The sequence below is a fragment of the Idiotropiscis lumnitzeri genome, chromosome 10 (assembly GCF_059441095.1).
Source record: "Idiotropiscis lumnitzeri isolate Australia: NSW breed Sydney's pygmy pipehorse chromosome 10, RoL_Ilum_1.0, whole genome shotgun sequence".
Taxonomy (NCBI): Eukaryota; Metazoa; Chordata; class Actinopteri; order Syngnathiformes; family Syngnathidae; genus Idiotropiscis; species Idiotropiscis lumnitzeri.
In genome coordinates, this window is record NC_142400.1 from 16159869 (window position 1) to 16185320 (window position 25452).

The 25452-nt window shown below is 40.5% G+C and overlaps 1 protein-coding gene across 2 annotated transcripts in view; it reads right to left on the minus strand.

The window, feature by feature from the left end:
* The window catches only part of vps13b (vacuolar protein sorting 13 homolog B), a 303806-nt gene that overhangs the window by 169135 nt on the left and 109219 nt on the right, over positions 1-25452 (minus strand). For both annotated transcript variants that reach the window (XM_088306201.1, XM_088306202.1), the window contains exons 20-22: positions 19552-19661; positions 18443-18581; positions 10117-10250 (exon numbers count right to left, since the gene is read on the minus strand). In XM_088306201.1, coding sequence (XP_088162327.1) covers positions 10117-10250; positions 18443-18581; positions 19552-19661 — 383 coding nt within the window. The remainder of the gene's footprint in view (positions 1-10116; positions 10251-18442; positions 18582-19551; positions 19662-25452) is intronic.

The window sequence follows — 25452 nt, forward strand, 5'->3', positions numbered from 1 at the left end:
TTTGGAATATGTCTAATGACAGGTTGACAAAAAAAACAAAGGGACAGTGTCAGTGTCCATGAGTGTGCACTCATGTCCGGTACTGCTAAAACCATTCAAAATTGACAGAAAGGCTTCCATTTTGATCAGGAACTCTATATTAAGTAAGCTTGAAACCAATCAACTCCATATGAAGTCACACGAGCCAGAGCTTAACTGCAAAAACATGACTACAGAGGACACAGACTTACTTTAATTTCCTGAAGACTTAAACTCTAAACCCAGACTTCAAATCAATAATAAATTACATCAAAACCATTAACCTTTGTCCGAGAAAGGGACACAGGTATCCAGAGAACCGTCCCACAAACAAACAACGCACAATGACTTACTCGCACACTAGTTGGGCATTTATCGGTACAAAGAAATACAGCGTTAGATGTCATAACACATTGAAAGATTGAACTGCCACGACAGTGTGGCACTAATTTAAATGAATAAATATTTGTTAAAACGCTACAAGATAGTTGCTAAGCAAAATGGTTTTCTGCAGCAGGAGTGAAATGGGAGTCCACTTGAGAAATGTGCACTTTCAAAAGAGGTATAAGATCACACTTAGTAAAGTTGTCATCGCTAGTACAAAGACGACGCACAGCACACAATATATTGCAAAGACGCAAGTGTCCTCACATGTTCACAAAAAGCACAGGATGTTCTCTTAAACATACACCTGATTCTTTTGCACTCTCTTTTACAACAGTTATCCAGATCACACTGTTTTACAACGCTGTGACTTCTTAGTGAAAGAATGTGAGTGGCACACTGGTCTGCCAGCAGTCCAGACCTGTCTCATCTTCAAAATGTGAGGCGTGTCATGAAACACAAAATATAACAAGGGAGAGTCTAAGTATTTGAGCCGTTTAAGTGGTTCATCAAGCAAGAAACAGAAAGAATTCCACATTTAAAGCGTCGACATTTAGCATGCTCAGCACCCAAATACAGATTGTGTGTTGTTAAAAGAATAAGTGAGGTTTTTCTTATGGGTTACCAACTTCAGAGCTCCTGAATCGACAGTGTGTGGACAATAATGGATCCCATTTGACTGAATTAATTTTTAAAACCTAATGAAACAGAATGGCATGATATGTACTTTTCGAAAATTAAACCACTTTTTGTTTCATTACTTTATTTGCCTTTTATTTAACCTGCAAATGTGTCCGATCATTTTCCCTAAACCCGTACATGTGTAATAAAAAATAAAAAAATAAGGTACTGCAATCAGTAATGTTTTACCGCTTTCTGACCTTTAGAAATGATGAAAATCTTTTCCAGCGTAACAATTCACACTGGCGTCAGCAAAAAGTTGCTCAGCTTCTAACTGCATGAAAACTTTCGAATGAATGTCACTTTTGAGTGACAGCCTGCAAGCTATTTCAGAGGTGACTCTCGCTTATCCTGGGACTTAGGCCCTGAGCCGTCATTTTAGGACTTCAAGTGAAGTTCGACCTTCTCACACTTTGATCTGTAATCACTCAGGCACCAACTTAGTGCGGATTGTGGATCATAGCACCAGCATCTGCTGCTCTGTAATGAATAAATACAATTGAAAAAGGAGACATATGACCAAAACATTTAGAAGAATAGCCACCTGGCATCACATCACAGAGTTTGAAACTTTTTGTGGCAAGTTCTGCTCACTTTTAGTCCTAATCGTTTCTTTACTCCTTTAGATAGTGTTACAACTCCAGCCACATGTGAACTGCTACTCTCGTCTTTCACAACCACCACCACCTACAACATGTCCCATACTTCCTCTGTCAATGGGCTGCAGTGAGAGCATATCCTCTGACTCGCGTATCATTTTCCCTGGGAGTGTTTGTGGAGATAGTTATCTGGATCCAACAAAACAGATCCCACCAGAAAGGAAGCCACAGCACAAACATACATATTTTGAAAGGATATGGCCATAGGAAGATGTTCTATAAGACCACATGAGGCATTTGGGATATGTCACCAAATAAAGGATTCCCTGTCGATACTGTAAGAAATGTTTGAAAGTGAGACACGATTTAAAAAAAAAAAGAAATTATGTACTTTTGGTTAGTTTTACCACTGTGTAGAAAAGCATGCTTGACGAGTATAATAAGCGTTAGAATTTACAACTGCTTTCAACAAAAGAAGCACTCTTAAATATACTTAGATTTTATTGAATAAAGAATTTATATACGTATTGGCCCGGCAACAAAATAAAAGTTTCTAATATTTTACCTGCGGTATCATGATCAGATCGCCTGCCTATATTGCTTTCATCGAAAAGCAGGGTAGGAAAAATGACAAATTTCAGAATGTAAAATGTCTCCTTGGACAGACGCAGCGTCCAAACAGAGACAGAAAAAAAAAGAAATGAAACTCAGTCGTACATTATCTGACATTGATATCTAATTCTTTCCAAACACTTTTCAATCTCACTCATATCCACACACAAAAAGCAATTCAGAACCAAAGACACAGTGTTGTAGAAGAGGAAATTAGAAACACCCTCCTTGCATCCCCGGTGAAAACATTTGCAACTCAGGAGGAGAAAAATCTCACAGGGGTGATCGGCAGTGAACGGAAAAACACATCCCTTTGTTTTTGAAAACCTGAAACCGCTCCAAATGTAATCTTCCTGTGCCTGCACCAGACGGGACAATGTTTCCGAAGTGACTGGTCGGATGAATAGAAGGTCCACAGAGCATCCCCCCACAAATATCTCTCTGGGCACTCCGCCCACTGTTCACCTTTTGCTCCCCCCTTCTTCAGCATCGCCTGCATTTCCAGCTGTATCCAAAAACACATTTGGAATAGTGGTTGTAACAGTGTAAATAGTGTCTTGAAGAAATGTAGATGATTAATGTGTGTATCTAAAGATGAAACTGTGCAGATGTGCATTGTGGTGTGTGGATGTATACACGTTGCATTTGTTGCCACCTCAATAAACCGCTTCGCTTGCAAAGCACTGTGAGAAAAGCATGTAGGCATGATGCCCTTTGACAAGGCTGATAGGCTCGCTCTCAGCCGCATGCCATCACAAGCAATAAGCTTGCGGCCTGGCACAGGAGCCCGGCAAGGCAGTCAGCCATCCCTGAAGCCCCACATTCCTCTCTTCTAACAGTGCTTACAGAAGCTGACAAGCACTGGAGGTCTCCTTGGCTGAGGTGGAAATCTGCAAAAATAAACGCTTTAGGTGACATGAAGGCTTTGTTTGTTTCTGCTGGCCTAGATGTTTGTGTTAGCGCAGTGGGTTAATTGCAACTTTGATCGCTACGTTTATTGATCCAACAGTGGCCTTAGAGTGCGGCTGGCCTGGCCTGCATCGGCTGATCCCACCCTCTGAGCTCAAACAATCAACTCGCAACCCTTTTTGGCATACTGAGCCAGTGCAGATGGGTTCGAAGGGGTGGCCTCGGCCAAATTAGGCCAAAGGATGTCCTTAAGACAGGCTCGAATTCCAAGGTAAAACTGTGCCCGGAGAGCGACAATTTTCAGTTAACTGGGTGATAACGTGAAGTAAGACTTAACTAGGCATGGAGTGAATCGGGGGCAGCAGAGTCAAACGTCTGCCCCACAGCTGTACGATTCTGGGTTTGAATCTCAGTTTGGGTGCAGTTTGCATTTTCTCCTTGTGTATGCAACCGTTTTCTTCAAGTTTTTCAGTTTTTTTTCCACAGAGTGATGAATTTATTAGTTAAGTACTTTTTAAGAATGGTTTTCTTCAAATCAAGCCATGGCACAAAAAAGTTTTCAATTGGTCTCTCACGAAAATACTAGAAGCACTTTGCCAGGGCAGCTCAGAAACAAGATCAAACGGTGCTCATATCAATAATGGCTATGACATCATCAGGGTGTGCAAATGAGTTATTGTGTTATGAGATCTGATTTTTTTTTTTTACATTTTAAAAAAAATCTGAATTCCAAATGTATTCAAAGATGTGTGTATAAATACATCTTATTGGAGGAATGTAAGCATTTAATGTTCAACAAAGTAATTACTGTGCAGTAAATATTGTTTTATTGAAGACAACACTGTATACACACACTTGTAAAATGTGTGTATTGTGTATTAACATTTTATAACAAATTGCAAATCAGAGTGTTTGCAGGCATTGCTGCTATAGCAAATCCAAAGATTTGTAAAATACTGTTCAATTTGATGTCATGGCAGATCAATGTGACCCTTTTTTGCAACTGTTATAACTAATGATTGTTTTTTTTTAGACAAAAGACTATACTATAGTAGTTCATGAGTACATTATTTTTTTTAATTATTCGAAGAGGTAGAAAAGTGTTTACAAATTCTGCTGAAAGTTTCAGATTAGCCAGATTATGTGATGAGGTGTTGAACGGAGGGATGATAAAACGGAGGGAGGGGGCAAAAGTTGAAGTATGCCTGCACAAAATGATCCAGCTGGGGGTCAAATCCTGTTCATGGAAAGCATCTGGCTAGCTCCATCAGAGCAACACCAAAACGTCCTCTTCCCTATCTTATCTTCTTCCTCATAACCCACCTCTGTCTGTTACTTCCTTCTTATTTCCATCAGTTTACCTTTGATACCTCTGCAAAAAAATCAGACTCATTAATAAATAGCAGCTGCAGGGAGCAGTGTTACTTCATTTTTCCATGGCAACGCTCTTCCTGTTTAAGTAGATCCCATTTCAGTTTTGGTAGCAACGTCTTCCTTTGCCAGCATTGAACACATTCACGTGTTAAATAGAGGAATTATTGATAAATTCCTGACGTAAAATTGCAGTCCTGATCACAAGCAATTAATATCATGTGTGGAAAGATGGGTGTCCTCTGGGGAAACATGACAGCATGGCAATAGTAATAGGCAGGTAGGTGCTGAACATTTGGGAACAAAATATTAAGTGATCATAAAAAAATTTTTTTAAAAAAGATGTCACAATCTCAAATGAATTCTACAATCATAAACTCAAGCGATAGTAAATAAACAAAACTACATGCTAATCAAAATAAAACAATTCGTTCAAAAATATGTTTATTTTTGTTTGAATGCTCAGAAATTCTGAGAGTGAAAAATAATTGAATTGAGGACCTCCTCATATGAGTGTTTGTGAGTTGCGTCGGTCTCAAGCAGAGTAATTCCAGCTTTCTCACTGGACGGAATTATGCATCGTGGACATGAAAAGCGCGATGAGGCAAGAACTGGAATCAAATGTATGCAGACAAACCTTTGTGGGAACTTAACTAATGTGACTGTATTATAGCCTCATTCACAACACCTATCAAATCTGTCTTTTACCCTATGTTTCTGTTTTGTATGATGCTATTCACAGGCCATTCATCCATCCACACATCCAGCAATACTCTGCTCTGGTTTATAAAGAAGCTGAAGGACCAAGATTTTTGCAAAGATTTGGGCATCAGATACATTATAAACAACTTTTATTCTTCTCCTGTGCCTTTTACACAGAACCAAATAAAGTGTGTATATGTTCACACATAACATACCTTCATGGAAACATTGGCATTGGGATTCATGTTGTGTCTGTGGAATTTCAGCTAAGCAGCAAAATCTGCCCATTTTGCGCCATCTCAAGTGGCGGCTATTTTGTCACTTCTGTTGACTGAAAATTACATCACAGTTGCTCATGAGGTAATGACTGATAAATAAATACATTTGCCTAAATTCTTGTTGGTGCAGACTTCACTGCTTCCGCCATTTTGTTTTGTTTTACGCGTAGCGACAAGATCTCGCGTTAAGTCATGTACATTATACAATACAATACAACACAACTTTATTTATATAGCGCATTTTGCAAAAGTTGGAGCAGTAGGGGAAGAATAAGTTCTTAAAAGTATCGATATATGGTTTAAAGAATCGATAATGGGCTATTATATATATAGGAAAATCGATTAAAATGGATACGTCATTAAACCAAGCCCTCCCCACAACGCTCGTGAGGATAAGCGGTTCTGAACATGGCTGGATGGATGCTTATAAATTGTTTTCTCAATCCATCTCAATCAGAATCACTTTTTGGCTCTTCATCAATGTTCAGCCATTTCATTGTTTAAGGGAGTATTTCCTCTCTACGATCATACTCTTTTATTGTTTATCAACCTTATTAGACTCTAATTTAGTGTCTGTTGTCAAACTGTGGGGTGTTCAAAGGCAGACTAGTTGAGAACCACTAAACTATTGAAAAAAAAAAGCTGAATACTTTCTTCTGGTAATTGTCTATACTTTTGGTTACCGTATTTTTACGGCCATAAGACGTGCTGCATCAAAGGGCGCAACAGAATCAGAATCAGAATCAGAAATCCCTTTATTGTCATTGTACTCAAGTGTGCAACGAGATTAGAGAGCTCCCCTCTCCAGTGCAATACAACAATAATTCAGATAAATATATAAATTAGATAAGAGAATAGTTAGTGCAATGGAAAATAATACTGAATAGGATATATAAAAACACATCACGTTGCTGTTCTGCAAGGTAAGGGTGGTCGTGTGTGTGTGTGTGAGAGTTTAGAATGGAGATGGCTCTTGGAAAGAAACTGTTCCTCAGTCTGTTGGTCCTTGATTTGATGCACCTGTAGCGCCTGCCAGAGGGCATCAGGTCGAACAGGTGTGAGTTTGGGTGGGTATTGTCTTTGACGATGTTGAGAGCCCTTCTGAGGCACCGGGCGGTGTAGATGTCCGACAGTGAGGGGAGAGGGCAGCCAATAATCCTTTGCGCTGTTTTGACTGTCCTCTGGAGCCTCACTCTGTCCGCCTCAGTGCAGCCGCTGTACCAGGTGGAGACACAGTACGTCAGCAGGCTCTCGATGGACGAGTGGTAGAAGGCCAGCAGCAGCTTCCTGTCCAGGTTGAATTTCCTGAGGACTCTCAGGAAGTGCAGACGCTAGTGGACCTTCTTTACCACTGCTGTGGTGTTGTGTGTCCAAGAAAGGTCATCAGAGATCTGTACTCCCAGGAACTTGAACGTGTGGACCCTCTCCACACACACGCCTTCGATGCAGAGGGGGGGCGGCACCGTCTTGTTCCTCCTGAAGTCGATGACGATCTCCTTTGTTTTTGCAATGTTGAGTTGCAGTCTGTTGTCCTCGCACCAAGCCGTCAGTCTCTGGACCTCCTCTCTGTAGGCTGTCTCGTCACCGAGATCAGACCGACCACTGTCGTGTCGTCTACAAACTTGACGATGGTGTTGTTACCGTGGGCCGGGCTGCAGTCGTAGGTGTAGAGGGCGCATAGGAGAGGGCTCAGCATCCTTGAGGGGAACCGGTGCTCAGCGTACGGGTGGAGGACGTGTAGGGGCCGAGCAACACAGTCTGGGGTCTGTTGGTCAGAAAGTCCTTAATCCAGATGCGTGTGAGGGCAGGGAGGCCGAGAATGTCCAGTTTCGCGACGAGGATGTCCGGGATGATTGTGTTGAATGCCGAGCTGTAGTCCACAAAGAGCATCCTTGCATAGCTCTGCTGTTGTTCCATATGCAAACTGGTAGGGGTCCAGAGTGGGAGGAAGGCAGTCCCTGATGTGCTGGAGAACCAGCCTCTCGAAGCACTTCATGATGACTGGTGTGAGAGCAACAGGACGGTAGTCATTCAGGAGGACGGCGGGTGACTTTTTGGGGACAGGAATAATGGTGGAAGTTTTCAAGCAGGAGGACCAGTTGAGGGTGCTATTTCCGTATTCAATGCATATACTAGGCGCGCCGCACTACAAGGCGCGAGTTCGTGCTAGCTCAGCTCGCGCGAATTCGTGCTAGCTCAGCTCGCGCGAGCTGTAGCCAGCTCACCAGGACTCAGTCCCTTAAGGGGTCTCTGCCAGAGGTATCACCCCAAGTCAATGACAGATGTCCTGAAGCTATAAGGAATCACTGCCAATAACACTGATTTTTACCAATGAGAGGTGTCATGGCAATACGTCTACTAGACAACGTCAGGGGAGGGACTTCACTGGTCACCACACTCCTTCGAGTCACGGTTTCAAACCAAAACCAAAAAAACTCAGCATACAAGCAAACAATGAAACAAAGAAATAAGATTAACACAAAACATGTATCCCTCATGCCATCTATATACCCAAAAGAAATAAAAATAACACAAAAAGATTATAGCAATGGCTTCTTGGGAGCCACTCAGACTCAGCCAATCACATGTCTGTTCAGAGAGATGTGCTGTTGTGCTTTGGGCTTTTTGCAGTCTGTTGTCTGAACCTGGGACGTTTCTTGCTTGCAATAACATAAATGATAAGACAGACTACAACATTGTGGACAGCTGCCCTTTTGTCCAGCTTTCTCCTACACCATCACCCAAACACCATAGTCACATAATGTATAAGTCACGGTCAATTAGAAGCATAGTTGACTCAGACTTTGACCAGCAGGGTGTGCTAACATGCACTCCGAACAGCCCAATGAGTAAGAGGGTTGATGGTCGAGAGTGATGCTCAGTCCATATAATGGGTGCGTTGCTTTACAAGGCACCTCTTTTGTTTTGGGGAAGATTTGGGACTTTAAAGTGCGCCCTATGGTCCGGAAAATACGGTAAGTTATTGTCTAATAAATAAATAAATAGATTCCGGCATGCACATGTGCAGAAGCCGCGTGATACTCTCGGTATTCGCTTTGCATGGCACAGAAATAAATGGAGTGGTTTACGATTTGAGATGTCTAAGGCCTGAGGTACCAGCTGTGATGTTGTCGGTTTGGTTCAGTTCTACCTCTCTGTCAGCAGGGAAGGCTGTTTCCTAATTACTGCTCTAGTGCTTGGTGCGGTCCCAGTTGCACAGCCAAAGGGGACAGAGGAAAGTGGAGGCATTGACTGGCTCGGCAAACTATTAGAAGGTTGAGTTAACTTTTGAGGAAGTACTGTAAACAGCTTAATGGCCTGACATGAGATCTGGGTTCTTGGAGCTCACCTCCCCCACCCCCAATTCGCACACGTCATGCTCTCTTTCATGTTTGACATACATCGGTTTGTGTGGTCCCAGAAATGAGAATTAAATGGAATTAGTCAAGCCTGTTGGATTTGCATCACTGATTGTTTACATACATCTTACAGTAACATGCAATTACATTGTTTGGACGCACCTAAATAGCAATGATTATATTAAAGGTTGACTCACCTATTTGTCATTTCTAGAAACCGGCTAACACAAGGCTATGAGAAACGTGACGAGATTTCCCGAAAAAATTAAAATCTGTCAAAATTTGTCAATGTTTCGTTGGAAAGGCCACTTCAACCTGAATAAAACACATCAATAATTTTGAAAATTGGATGAAGATGCCGGTGAAACTGAGCTTTTTGTGTTGGGGAAAATGGCCTTTTGGGGGAACGCTTTTGTGTTATGTTGCCTATCAAATATCTGGTCAGAAGTGCACCTTCAAATTAGAGTAAAGCGTATAACTTCATTAATTAGCATAAACTAACAAAAATAAAACAGAATGAAATGTTATCACATTTTTAAAGGGGTGGACTGCATTTTTTCTGCTACTCAGAGAACCCCTTCTTTGATTTGTTGACAAGTTTCAGCCCGCCCAAAAAAGCTCATACAGGTTAAAATTCCCAGGTTGAGAAACTTAATATTACTGTAATGTTTCAAACTTTGTCACTTGCCGTTAAAAAAACTTCACTGAAATAGATAGAGAAATGAAACATCATTAATGAGAAGAGCAACAAAGTCATGTACTTTAGCTATGGCTTCTATCTTTTAAAAAATCCTGGAAAAAATAAATAAAACACAATGCATTGTATCCAGTACTGCAGGTACAACAACCCAAACTTGAAGTTTCTTGAAATTGATCACCATGATGGTAGCAGCAGAATCAGTTCAGAATTATAGAAAAACATTTTGTGTGGCCTTTTACAAAGAAATGCATCCAAATTAATCGAAACAAACTTCATCATGCAACATGACGTGTAATTGTTATGATGGTTGTTGTAAAACAAAATATATGTGGACTGTATCGACTTTATTTTTATGGCTTCACGACAGCCGGCTGTCTCTCACTTGCTAAAAACCAGGAAATGGGCATGAAAATTTTGCCCAGAATTGCTCAATTATGATTTCCTGCCAACTTTGTTGATTATGCCTCAAACATACAAAAGGGAAGAGAGGTGCGATTTGTTACCTGTAGAGTGAGCCGTTTAACAGAATCCCAGGCGTGGCCAATGAGCTCCTTCATCCGTTCCTCTGACGTTGCCAATGACTCGACTGCTGTGGTGTCAGGCACCACCTTCATAGGAATGGAAAGGGGACGGGATTCTGTAGCACAGGCGGGAAAAAACAAATTAAACACGAAAAAAACAAAACCCCCGGAGTTATCACAAATACTTCTTAATCAATAGTTGCAGTAGAAACATAATTGCCTACGTGTTGACTATCTAAAGTCGTTATAAGGTGGGACACAGCTGGACTAAGTTGGATCGCACCGCCACTACTACACCTGTATCTGTGTTACATGCATACACTCACATTCAACAATGAGGCACTCTAAGGTGACCAAGCCAGGAGACTATTAGAATGGAAGATACATTTTTTTGGACTTTAAAAACTATGTAATTAACTGCATGTCGCAATTGTGTGAGATTGCCGCTGATATAAATGCCGGGACATAAGTTGTTGTATAGTGAGGAAAGGAAAACTCCTGCCTGATACTGATGTGTTTCAGCGCCGTTTTAGAATGTCCCCTCACCCCCCCCCCAAAAAGGAAGAATATATATATATTTTTTAAATTGGGAAAACTTAAATAGTAAGAGTTTATTGCTATTTTCAAAATTCAGTATATACATCTCAGTCTTTGCACATTGTCAGCAATTATCTACAAATATGCACCATGAATTAGGAAAAAAATCCATAAATTCACTGAACAGGGTCTATAATCAACAGAGACAGATACACACATACACACACACACATCGTATTTTCCGGACTAAAAACCGCAACTTTTTTCTTAGATTTTGAACCATGAGGCTAATACAACGGTGCGGCTTTCCTGTGGATTTTTCTTTCGCCAGTAGGGGTGCTCTCATGTTAAAAAAATAAGATAAATAAATCATGATTTTTTTTTTCCTTGGGTCTGTTCTGTTTTAATTAGCAAAGTTGTTGCCGTGTTAAGAGGCACTGTTTTAGCAATATGTTTATGCACCTTTATGTGCATTTACAGTACAAAATAGTTAGGTACATGGAGTAAACAACAAATTTTTTTCAACATAGAAAGATGCGGCTTATACAGTTGTGCGGCTTGTATGGTTTTTTTTTTTTAAGAAGGGGGGGTTGGTGTGGCTTATATACAGGTGCGCCTTATAGTCCTGAAGATATGGTATATAAAACACAAACACACACACAGACAGTAATTACTAGACATGACACATCCTGGTATGCCTGCTGTGGTCCAGACAAAAGCAGGTTGTGCAGACATTCATGCTGAACAGCAGCGACAACCCCTCATATTTCACAGATTGAATGAATGTTAGAACACACTATACCGCTTTAAGGCACAGTCACTGTGGGAAAAATGTGAGTGGAGAAAGGAGGGATGAGAAAGGTTAAGTACAGAGGCAGAAACCGAGCCTGATGAGCGGGACATAGACAGGCATAATGCACTTTCTACCAGATTAGCCTGACGTCTGTGCATGCTAAAGTCATCATGGTGTCAGAGATTAACACGAGTTTTCTCTAAAGACAGATTCCATGATTTAGGCCTGCCTTACTCAGCAGCTCTCTCCCACATTTGTCATGAAACGGTGGTGATGTCACAGAAACCCCAGCCTCCTACCAATCATCTATACATCAATAAAATGATCATCATAGCAAAATATGTGAATCACTTGGACACTGAAGAATATTCCTGGAATTTACCTTCTATGTGGAGCCCGCCTCTGAATTGTACGTCAATACAGAAAGACCAGCCAACAGTCTTTTACAACTGGCTAGTACAGAGGAATAAGTCGCACGTAAAATGCTTAATGTGTTTGTCTTATTTTGGACTAAGATCTAAAAACAACGTGCATCATTTTTCTAGGAAGTTCTAATTTCTTGTCAAGAAAATGAACTATAATTTTAATTCATGTTGAGTTTTCTGAAATAAAATGTATGCATACATGGTAACGTGATATATATGTGTACCGTACGTCATTATTTCAGTGGTGGTGAAAGAAAAAATAAAATGTCATAACGCAACCACAGCTTCTCAGGTTGCAGTGAAATATTCACGATTGACAGCAGCTGGCAGGTTTTCCATACAGATATAAAAACGTGATGGTTTTACAGCAGGCATTGGAATCACAAACACTCGGGAGTCAATGTCTCGTAAGATCTGTGTGTAAAAAAGAACACGTCTAAGGTGCGGCACAATCAAAGAAAAAACAAGGTAATGCCAAAAACTGCCATTTCTGGAACAATTGTGTCAGCCAACTTGCACACATTAATGAGGTTGCAAATGTAATTTGTTGTCTCTATTTGTTTCCAACACTTTTATGTCAAGTCTACATGCGTTGGCCGTGTATGCCAAAATATTTGCCTTTGCAATGCTTGGAGGCAATAAAGCTTCTTTCAGCTTGTTAACTATGTGGACTCCAAATTGTTGGATGCTGAACAAAAGCAAAGACCGGCACTGACTGTTTTAAAGGCCTTCTAAAGTTTGTATCTCTCAGAGTGATGAAGCACACGAGCATATCAAATGTTGATTTTTGTCAGGGTTCAGGAAATGTTATAAACGTGTGCTAGACATGTTTTTCAAATTATCGCAAGGAAATGGAGAACATGCTCAAAATTACAAAGCCATTGTTTCGCTAATAGCGGCAAGTAGTTGCAAAACAGTCCTAAGCATTTGTAAAAGCTAGAAAATGCGTTGCCAAAGTTCTTTTTGATTTGCCAACGCTGGAGAGCACCTGACCATGGGTCCAATATTTGAACGTATTCCTGAGGAGCACCCACAAGCATTTGACCGAAAGACATTAGGATATCACCACCACATCGCCACGCAAATAGCAAAAAAAAAAGGGTGGACCGATTTCGTGAACCGAGAAATGTAAAGACAAAGGCCAGTCTGCACTAACGTGAAAGTAAGTAAGTAAGTAAGTATTTTTGACATAAAAATTCATTTCCATATCCAAATCCATCTTCGATGGTCAAAGGTGGTCAGAGGTGACCTCACGTTTTTGCCAACATTACTAAATTAATTAATTATTAATAAACAATCATTACCTTTGCAAGCATTCGCCACAGAGTGAGATATGGGCTTAGAGAGTTGCTTTAGGTTGAAAGGTTTTTTCTGATGTGCACGCCATTATGTGAATTCAACAATTACATCTTTGTGACAGACTAAATTGGTAAGCGTGGGCATTCATCTCGATTAAATAAAGTTTGATTAAAAGCTTCCGTACTTCTTGCGCATTTCATTTTTTTCCCAGTTGAGATTAACTGACTAGATATGGGACCATTATATATATTTTTTTTGCTTGTTCATTTTTTTATTTCGATATGAATAGAAAAATGCAGTTAGTGTGTTAGTGGCTAGGTGGATTTGCTCAGGCATCATGTCACAGTTTAAAACGGTGCCTTACGCTATTTGAATAAGTATGCTTTCCTCACATCTGTGGACTTCTTTGAGCTCATGCTGCATGAATTCACATCCACGTCAGTCCAAACATGCCAACCCCCTCTCCCTCCATCTTCTCTTGTGAGTTAAGATGCCATATACATTGTCTCTTTAGCAATCAAACCACAGTAAGTACACTCTAAGTGTGTAAATACAACTTTTAAAGAGTCAAACAGAGACATCATCACAAACTATCACAATATACATTTTAAAAGTCTAATTGCGCATACTGCATTTAAATGTGCTCCTGAGACAGTTTGGCACCTCAAATGACAGAGACTTAAAGAAGTGAATCTTCCAGCCGGACTGCAGTTTGCAACTGACATCGACAAAGAGGATTCCTTCTGGTGGATATGTTCACTTTTTATGGCTACAAATCAGAATGCGCATCTGAAAACCGTCTGTCAACTTCCTTCTACTACGGTGTGAATAAAACAATGTGTGCAATTTCTCTCATGTAGATTACATAGGACAGATATATCAGGGGATGTTGTTAATATTAGGCAACTGTGGGCTTGTGAAGCCCTATGAGACACTTTTGTGATTAAAGGTTATAAACTTGACTTGACCTGACTTGATACGTCCCTGAAATTGTGTGAGTCCATTTTCCAATGACTGCATCTTCTCGCATTCTCACAACTGCAACTTCCCTTTCTGTTCACTTCACTTTGACCTTAAAAACATCCAGCCAAGATCCACAAGAACTAATACCCTTATCATTCATAAAAGCGCAAGAAGGAAACACAAAAGAAAAATGTATTCCCTCTTGAGTCAATGAGAGTTTGAATGGGCTAATCAGTACGAGGCATCCAAATACATTCAAATTGAGCAGTAAGAGTCCCTTTGAGACTATAACCGGTCTTCTCGGGAAGGGGCCTCATATCTCATTATTTATAATTTGTCTTGTTTTCTTTGCCAAGCCAACCATCCTTACCTTGATAAATTATTGTCCGAAGCAGAAAAAAAGTTAAACTATATAAACTCCACAATGAAAATATTATCCTGTTCGGGAAAGCACACAGCAGCCAATAAAAACCTGCCTGACTTCCATCAGGCTACTAGGAGATTATGTATAATGCGGAATTCTGCCTGCATATGCCGTCCCGTCGGTTTCCTCCATCATTTATGTGTACATAAATGCATCTATCACCTCTTTTTGTTTATTCATACCAAATATATGGCAAGAGAGGTCTATCCACAATGTTTCTTCCCCATGAACTTTCCTCTTCCCAGTCGACCATTATTTTGCTTACATTGCTGAGATTACCAAAAGGTTTTCTGAAGAGCACAGCTCTGACCACCGTACTATATTTTTTGACAACCTCTCCGATTAATGGCACAAACAATACAAATGTTTCCATTTCACTCTATCGTTTTCTAGTCTTCCCAGTAAACAGGAAAATTATACATAATCCCATCATCCAGACCACTAGCAGACAGGAACAAAGGCAGCACTTCTTGTTCCAAACGTTGGGAAGCAGAGCCAGTTCGGAGGATAGGTTTCTCAGCAAAGCTGAATTCTCTTAGGGCGCCAATGGCTAATTGAAGGATTGAAAAGCAAGGCCAGTGAGCTCATTTCTCTGGTAGATGTTAGCAAACAATGAGAAGGTTGGGACTTGGAACATAATTGTGCTTCCAAAAAGAACATTCATTAGAGAGAGATAAAAAACTACTTAGAGGTTACTTTTATGTGAACCACTAAGAAGTAAATGTCAGGGCAGACATATATTGATTTCAAACTTCAGCAACAGACATAATCACAGACACATTATAACTAAAAAAACAAAATAGTCAACAAAAAAGACAGGGTCATACCCAGTGCTTTAAGTGGGCCGGTCGGTGCGCACCAGTACGAAGTACCAGAACCGGCACGTTTTACAGCTTACCCCACGGGTGTCCAAACTTTTTTAACATGTGAGCTTCTTATAAAATGACCAAGTCCAACTTTATGTATTCATGTGAGCATCCATGCATGTGCTTATGTAATTATGTATTATTTATTTCAAAATATAATGATAATTCTGTAGAGTATATGTTGCTGTTAATTGCATAACTGCATATACCAATATTGCAAAATTCAACTAGTCTACACATTTTCAGTCCGTACTATAATGATGACTGGTGCTGAATAGAATCATCCAGGGCATGGAGTCCGGAGAGGAGCTGCTGATAGCAAGCCGTGCACAAATGACAATTGTCATGTTGGAATGCTATTTTTATCAATGGCCCGAAAATACTGCTCCAGATTCCCTCCTTCAGTCAGCCAGTAAGCACCCCAAGCGGACCAACCTGAGTGACGTACTGACCGGGAGTTCACATGATCACAGGGTGCCCTCTCTTTTTCTTTTTCTGTCTTGCGCTGTGATACTCGTACTCCTATACCTAAATTACATTACCCAGTGTTCACTGGTACAGGCCAAATGCCTGCACTCGCGAGGCAGAAAAAGTACGCTAAGAAGAATGGAGAGTGATGAATGTAAATATATTGTGAGTTGAAACTTTGAAACAAGTTATTCGTGCAATCACTGGTTGAAAAAGTCGAACCCATAAATGTTGGCAAGGCTGCAAAAGAGAACACAGACGGATGATGAAGCGGGACGACTCGTTAATCTTGCTGTAGGAAAGCAGCCAGCAAGCATTAACCGTTAAGATTCAATTACTGCCAATGACCATCAATAATGACACGGAACAACCAAATGCGGTCTGCGTGTATCAAATATTTCGTTAACGCCCCCTGTTTTTCAAGACGATAATGAGACGATAAGCTAAACATGGTTCTTTGTTGACGAAAACATGCCGTGACGTACATGAATTTTTGGCGATGAGACAGGACGAAATCATCTTTTAAAAAAAAGGCAATGCTGGTCCAACCTATCCTCGTTTGGGACAGCCCGCAGGAGGCACAAATGGTTGCACACACCGGCACAATAAAACAGAACATGTCTGCGGTCATTTGTCTCGGTTCACATACACTGACACGCTTTCCTTTGATGGACCATGGCGACTGTGACACTCGGTAGGCACTTGGTTCTGATAACAGCAAGCTGTTACTAGCAAACAAGACGTGGGATAGAGTTTGTACATGTGGTACTGTGTTATAGAAGTCAAGTCTATGTTGTAAAAACGTTTTTATTGCATTATGTTGCTTTAAGTGAAATAAGGCCACAACAGATGCCAAATGAAACGTTTTGGTTCTCGGCTTATTTTGGAGCATTGAGCATTAATTTTTGTCATGCATAATACTTAGTAGTAGATCAGAAAGTCTTTGCTCCTGGGTGGAAACCTTGTATTCCTAGTTTGAACTAAAACGGACTAAAACTTTTGGAGTTTTCATCTACGACATTTATGAAAACTAGACTAAAAATTGTACGGGGAGTATTAGGACATATTTGAATAAACAAGTTTGTACTGGACTGTAAACTACCACAAAAAAATTGTGAGGGTGATGACGTAACATGAAAATACCCTGTTCTCTGTACAAAGCCTGTTTCACACACTACAGGGGCCTCAGTTCAATTCATCCTTGCTTCTTCTACAAATCAGTGGTATTTTTAACATGTAAATGTATATTTAACATGCAACCACTAAAACCAGAGCGGAAGAAAGACAGAGTAACATATTTGCTTGCCAAATGCAGCGATTATTGGTTCTGAGATTTGAGCTGGGCAGCAACAACACTATAGCATGATATCACCTTGCCCCTTAGCGCTTTCTGGGGAAATGATCTGCAGTGAGCGGGATGTGTGTGTCTATGTACATTTGCTTGCACATTAACAGGCACCCGCTAAAAGCCTGGAGGAAAGTCCCCTTGATTACAACGGAGCAATGCAGCTTTGCTGAATGTCTGACCAAAACAGCAACATACTCTCTTTACATCATAGTTGCATGCATGGCCAGTTGGAAGCAGGGTATGTTGCTGCTAAAAATGTTTGAAGTGATGTTTCAAATGTGATAAATGTTTTAAAGGGATAAGTCATAATAATTAGTGATAAGTTAGACTTCTGCATTCCTATTATTTGATGGCTGTTGGCATAAGTGGACTTGGTGCTCTTTAAAAATAATTTATCTACACTTCTCGAGACATTAAATTCTTGTCGAGTCCACTCCAGCTTGAATATATATCTTCAGGTATCACAAATCTCATTAAAGTTCCTTTTATTCCCTACTATATGCCTTTTATGGTTATGTTTTTGATTCCTTAGCAAAAAAAAAAAAAAAAAAGCAATTTCATCAAGTTCTGGTCACTACTGTCAGAGCCCTATGAGTGTCTTCTTAAATTGTTTTAAACGCTACTTTTTTTTTCGGTATTCTAAGAAAGCAGCATTATTGCGTAACTAGTTTGATAACTTTGATACAAAAACTATTCTGACACTGACCTGAACCGGATAGAATATTTATTTATTTATTTATGTATTTATTTATTTATAAATAACAACCACCCAAAAAAATACATAGAAAAAAAGCTTATACAGGAAGGGGAAGGGTCATGAAGTTTTTTTTCTTTAATAAAAACATCAACCTTTGCTTTGTTTTACCAAATGTGTAGGTCAACTTCATTATGTGTGACGGGCTGTCGTTTTGCAAAATTGGTTATTTCTGGCGGGCTTAACAATGTTCTGTTCTATTTTGGGGATCCAGAACCATATTAGGTGGAGCAGTCACAAAAGTGAAATAAGAGGACAGTTTTCCTTTGAGAAATATGATCAAAAGCTGGAGAAGTCGAGTCAAAAGTATTGGCAAACAGTTAGTACCGAGTTGAAAACATCGAACAGATTAATTTCAAGACAACATAGGATAATAGTTGTATAACAGTTGCAACTGAAAATTCAAAGCTGGAGCGGGCACTGGGGATTACCTGTGACAGTCTTGGTTTTGACAGGGCTACTTGCATAGTCAGAAGCTTGATTGGAAGGCTGCTTGACCAATGGGGTGCTGCCAACCGATACCTCATCCTCTCTCCGCTTTGCCAAGGGAACTGGACCTGGACCTGGATTCTGCAATGGAATATATGAGATTATTCACTATCTCAGATTTCCAGAAAGTTGCTGAAAGGCGGTGTAATTAGCAAACAAAATATGCATAAAAGATACATGCATAGGATATATACAAAATGTTACTGCATTGGTCCCGTAAAATAGATCTTCAAAATAGCTGTCAACACTCAGCCTCACTTAGGTTAACTTCCGACCACACGCATTCGGCCAATCACCGATGCAAACAGCAGGCGGGCATGTTGTTTCAACTATCAAGGAAATAGCCACATTGGGTTAGATTCCAGCTCCGACCTTCCTGTGTGGAGTTTGTATGTAGACCCCGTGCCTGCGTGAGTTTTCGTTGGGTATTCCAGTTTCCTCCCACAATCCAAAGACATGTATGGTAGGTTATTTGAACACTCTTAATTGTCCCCAGGTGTGATTGTAAGTGTGAATGGTTGTTCGTCTCTGTGTGCCCTGTGATTGGCTGGCAACCAGCTCAAGGTGTACTCCGCCTACTGAAGGCGCCTGAAGACGGCTGGAATAGGCTCCAGCACGCCCCCGACGCTTGTGAGGATAAGTGGCTTGGATAATGGATGGACAACGTCCCAACTTCATTGACAGAGTTTTTCTAATTGGATGCAAACAAGGAAAATATGATTTGCATTGCTCAGTGCTACTGTTGGGTTTTTACTGTACTTTTGACAAAAAGCTCAAATCTTAAATTCCTACATCCATGTCATTTTTCTACACTAGTCCTACTGAATTGTAAACAACTATGTTAATGAGTTGGGTCTTAGTCTTAGAAAATAGCTGTTTAGCAAAATAATCCTGTACAATGTATCCTCCAAATGCCTCAAAAGCTCACATAAGACAAATTCGCTCACGCTAAAGGACGTGCAACAGCATCATAGATGCTGTATTTTATCAACGCAAATGAAGATGGAAACGTTGTTTAAATGCTACCATAACCAAAAGAAGCATCTCACACCTGTTGCTGTTGCCTGCTGCTCCCTCTGTGAGGCTGATGCAGAAGCCATATGCAGACGATTGGGTCCACGTTGATAGATATTCCCTGGACACTGGCCAACAGAACTGCACCTGGACACAGAGAAAGCACAAGAAAATGAGTTTTAGTAAGTGTCATTCACACCAACGCGCTCGAGTGACACCAAACAATTCGATTACCATCGAAAGAATATCAATACCTGTCACTCAAATGAATGACATCATGAACAAAGGTGGATTACTCTTGTTCTGCTCTCACAGTTCTCAGTGTGACCTACATATCTTGAGCATAAAAGGCTGTTTATTGGAGAGCAGCGAGGACTATTTTTCCTCCAAATACACTGTTCAAAGAGGTAGCACTCTAAGCCAATAATAACATTTTCTTCTGATAAATTTCTATGAAACTTGAGACTTTGGCTGTGTTTTGGTTTACTCTTAAATAATAATCTTTACCAACAATAAGCGAGCCCTGAGGTAATGCGTTAGGATCCTATCAATAATGATTCCCATGCCGGCAGGATTAGTGCAGGGTCTCTGGCGTGCCGTGGAATGTCCCAGCATGACGACAGGAGGATGTTTTAGCTCTAGCAGCAGGACTTTCAAGAAGTTTAATGGTACTTTGGACAAGACCCCAATCTGCTGTTTCAGGCCCCAAGGCGAAGGGGAATCAGTATGAGTGCAAGCATGTGTGTATGTGTGTGTGTGTGTGCGCGCGTGTGAGACCGTGGACGCCTGATTGCTTGCTGTCTTGCAGATGTGACAATCATGTGCACACGCATGCACACACAGATGCAGACAAGCACAGCAGACAACAGAGAGCATTCTCATCAGGCATGATTCTCTGGTCTACTATAGGACAAAGTATTTTCATATGAAGGAGAAAAAAAAACTTAAACAGCTCTACTTTACAATGTTTCCTGATATGTGTCACAATGTGTGTGTGTGCAGTAGGTAATGTGTGTGTGTGTGTGCATGTGTCTATGTAATACAATATAACTGGATAGGTACTAAATGTGGTCAAGTGTGTTTTGGAGTATGTCAAATAATTGTTTGCCAGGAGAAACGGTTTCTCCTCATGGCGTGCAATGGATACATAATGACCAAAAAAGACAAATGTTTTCCTCAAGTCAAACTAAGGGATCCTTCCGATGTTGTTTCATCTATCTTCCGACGTCGTTTACTTTCCATCAGTTCCGTCGTAATGTTTCCCCTCGCACCTCTCAAATGTCTTGCGTCCTTAACAGCAGCTTTTCTGGCACCCATCCCTAATTTAAATCTATTCCATAACCCACCCAATGTGTTCCCCCATCCATCTTCCCCCTCTCTTTCCCTTGTACCACAATCTCCACACCACATTACCATTACAATCTCTCACTTTCGCGTCCAGATTGCTGTCATCCTCCATTTTGCACTACTTTTTCCACCTTCGGTCTTCTTTTGTCACCATGAATCCACTCTCGCCTTTTCCTAAATAGGAATCATAATCTCAGCCCTGTGGCTTGAACTCCTATACCACAATGTGGCTGCCTAATAGGACTTGGCTTTAGGTGTAGTGCTGGAAGCCAACTTTGACTAGTTTCATCATAGACCAGAACAGCATGAGCAAGAAAGAACTTAAGGCAGTGACTGAGCTGCATAGTGAAGATGTATTCGGTAATAGACTTTAATTCTAGGGTTTGGGTGAAAACTGTACGGGATAAAGCACACTCGTGAGTCACACCACAAGTCAACATCATTAACATCAACCAATTTGATTTATTATAACAGATAAATGAGCACAGAAAATATGCATTGTGTGCAAGTGAATATAATTATTTCAATCAAAGAGGCTTATCTGCTGTCAAGACTCCAAAATAAAGACAAAATAAAGTTACGGCTGCAAGAAAAAGTACATAAACCCATTGAAATGACCTCCATTTCTACATGAACATTGAAGGTACCACATGTGCTCTCCCTCCATGTAAGTCACACAAGACGAACTTTCCTTTTTTAAACTTATGTATTGCCCAAAAAAAAATGAACACAATAAATAAAGAGGACAACAAGGAAGTTTGGAAAAAGTCTTGTGAACCTTTGAATAAAAAACAGTCCTACTTTCCCAAAGTGTTTCTGTTCAGCAAAATTCTTAGTGATTTCAGTACATGCCACAGGAGCTCAACGGGGATGAGGCCAACACTCTCTGACTGTCCGGGTGGTGAATTTTCTTCTGTTGAAGCCATTCAGTTGTTGCATTTCTTCAGTCCATTGGGTCCTTGTCCCCTTACATCACCAATCTATTGTTATTGTTCAACTTGAAAATGCATTTTTCCCGTCAACAAAAGGAATGGGCCCTGGTCCTGAGGCTGCAAAGCAGTCCCAAACCATGATGTCCGTTCCACTGTATTTCAGTTGGAATGAGGTTTGAGGGCAGTGTGTTGTCTTTTTTTTTTCCTCACACAAAGCATTGTGTGTTCTTTTCAAACAACTCAACTTTGGTTTCATCTGTTCACCAGATAGTTTGCCGAAAATATGCCCACGCATGTTTAATGGCATGGTTTTATTTTTCTTAAAGAGCAAACAATCATCTTGGTAGTAATCTCAACGTTACACCGTGACACAATATGTGCTGACTTGTCTTTTCGGCCTTTGAAGACCCAGCCTATTAACACAACAGTGTTCTTGTTCCATCATTGTGTTGGCCCAACAGACGCAGAATTACACCTCCTTTGAAGAAAGCAGCATCGTGAAACAGCCTGACATGCTTAGGGAGCAGCCACAGCAGGACGCTAACTGTTGTTTTCTCTGCTCAGCCGGGTGGCACATGGGTAATTGCGGAAAGTGATGACAATGATAACACATGTGTTTTTCTTACTTCATAAATTGCTCCTCGAGAAAACACTAGTGAACTGCGCCGTGTATGCGCAGACATATGAGGACACACTTACCTTGACTCACCCACAATGGACCTATTAATGTCAAAGGTGATTTTTTTTTCCCTCTCCAAAGGCTCAAGACCAGTAGACTTAAAAGAAAGTGTGGGGCTGCTGGTGTTGTTTTACAGCTCTCTGACATCAAGCTGCTCCCAGGCTAAGTCCATATTGAATCATGAGAGCAGACTAAGGCAAGGCCTCTAAAACAAAATGTTATCCATATTCTGTCTTTTTTTTTTTCCCTACACTCTCCAAATACTTGGTTCATATCGTCCCTCTGAAGTCATATCCTCCTGTTATGTATTTATTATTATACAGCTTATATTATGTTACAATGCAAAGGCTGTATACAGCATCATGTTCCCCAGAGGAGACTAAAGTCACAGGTTAAAGAGGGCCCAACCTTAAATAGGGGACAACCTCCAAACTACAGGGCCATGACCCAACCATCAGAGTTTCAGACAGGCAAAAAAGACATGCCCCTCGCCCCTCCCCCACGCCCATCAAGAAGAAGGGGGGAGTATATGTGTTTTAGCCAGCTAATCGCCCACTCAGAATTGGTTCATTATTGGACATGAGGCAGTGCTGGGACTATGTGTCCAGCTACTCCAACTGAAAATAAATAAATATAGCCCAGCTCACGTCAGCCAGATGACTTCTGACAGGTTTAGTTAATTTCGAAGCCAAGTAGCAAAACAAAACATTACGCAAGCGTGCAGGGCCTATGCTGCCTTTAATTGCTTTTCCGATGAGCTCATAACTTGAAGGTGTCCTGGAGCGAGCCTTGCAGTTCGACAGGTGTTCCGCTGGTTTGCGAGCCGGTGCGAGTGTCGGTAACTATAAATGTATGCGTGTGTGTTTATGTACATGTGTGCACGTGACAGGCCAGGAGCTGCTGGCACTGCACGCAAATGACTCAGCTATGTGTGTGGGTGGGTGTAAGGAACAGTATGTTCAAAATCAAATATAAAAATGTGAACATGCATCTTTGTCAAGATATGGGAGTGTTTCTATTTTCATTTACTGACAGGAGATGAAGAGAGGGAGAAAAAAACACCAGCCAAATATTGTCCTCTCCAATAAAACAATACCTATGTAAACTAACTCCTCCTCAAAATCATTGTTGTGCTGTTTTCATGTGGGGCTACGAGCTGAGGGCAAAGCTGTTGAAGGAGCCAGAGGCTCAAGGAAGGACACAGGCTGGCTTGACTGGAAACAGACACTCGGGAAACAAAAAGTCTGACCAGTGGTGTTGCGTGTGCGTGCGCGCATGTGCGCACTTGATTGTTCGGTGGGGGTAGTCACGGCAAAGATTAATGATTAGAAAGAGGTAGATTAGTACTACAGCCAGAGAGGGCGTCAGTGGAAAAAAAATACAAAAGCGAGCCAATTTATGACATGAAGGAGAGGCATACATTCAGAGAGTGTTAAAAACGCAAAGACAAAGATAGTGAAAATAAACAGATGGACTATCTAAAACAGGAAATATCGGGAAGTAACGGGACTGTATCTGTATGATTGATGGGATTACTATAATCAGTACATGCTATGTCATGTAAATTGAACTGGGTGCATTACATACTGCAAGACCAGATAATAAAGTCAAGTGTGCGTGTGTGTGCATGAGCATGTGTGCGTGTGAACAACTTTTGCGAGTCTCTCATCAAGTGTCAGTCTAGCTATGTTATCAGCGAAATAAGAAATCACAGATGGAAAAACTATAAACTAGAAAAATCCAAAACAAATAAAGTGCTGGGCAAAATAGCAAACATAAGTCTAAGCAATAGAATATGATACCTCACTTAAGAATACTAAAAGGAAAACAAAAAAACTGAAACACTAAAATAATTCACTGATGAGAAAATGGATAGATACATGCGAGTTGCTCGGTATTTTTGTTGAATTTGATAAATTCCCACAACAATGTCTAAAATGATTAAAACACATACTCGTGCAAAATCTTACGCATGGGAAAAATTCTTTTTACATGAACTGTCGACCAGTAGTGAGACCAGATGAGGGGTTTGAAGAGGTAGTACAGCAGCTCGGCCTATGCTGATAAGAAGCTCCAAATTTGTAACATATCCCCTTTTATAACCAACTCCTAGCCTTCATAAATTAACAATCACTCTTTGTGTTGAAAAAAAAAAAAACACAGCTACTTCCTGCACCCCTAATGAAACTAGTTGCATGGACTGGAGTATGCCAGGTGTTATCTTTCTTCTATCCTTACGGCACATTTTTATTTAATTATTTATTTTGCAATGACCACAAAACACTTTGTTTTTGTCTCTCATTTAATGTCACACTAATGTAAAATCCCAGTCATGACCTGGTTCTTGTCAGCGAGATAGCTCGTCTTCATAATGAGAGACAAAACAGACAAGGGCCTGATTGCATTAATGTATCATTACCACATCCATCATGGATATAAAGTGCACTGTGTGAACTTAAAATGAGCTCCACTGTAATATAAGGGAAACGGAGGAGACACTTCTGAGCTCATTAAAATAAACAGACTTCTGCTTCTGCTGCTGAATTCCGACAGACAGGCAGAATTTTGCATCGTTACCTTGAAAAGTCCTTATCGCGGCTATCCTTCAGCTGGCTCATGGGCTTTTACTACAGTTCAAGCTCAGTTCTTTCAGTTTATCATGATGGGTGAGGGGGTAGTTTAACTCTTTAATGGCTGCCATGAACTAAGAACTTCTTTTATGTATTTTATCAAGATCTAAAAGTTTAAACACAGCTATGTTGATACAAATTAGAGTTTAACATTTCTCTTAATGCAAAAAAAAAAAGAAAATAATAGTGGTAGTGTCTCACTGGTCTTCCTCAATGTATACAGTACATGCATAGGAACTATAACAAAAAACAGGTACAAATTAAAAGTGCCATTTTCCATTCATTTCATTAAGTGATTGATGAACTATTTTTCTACTTTATCCCACAACAGGCCGCAAGCGAAAACGATT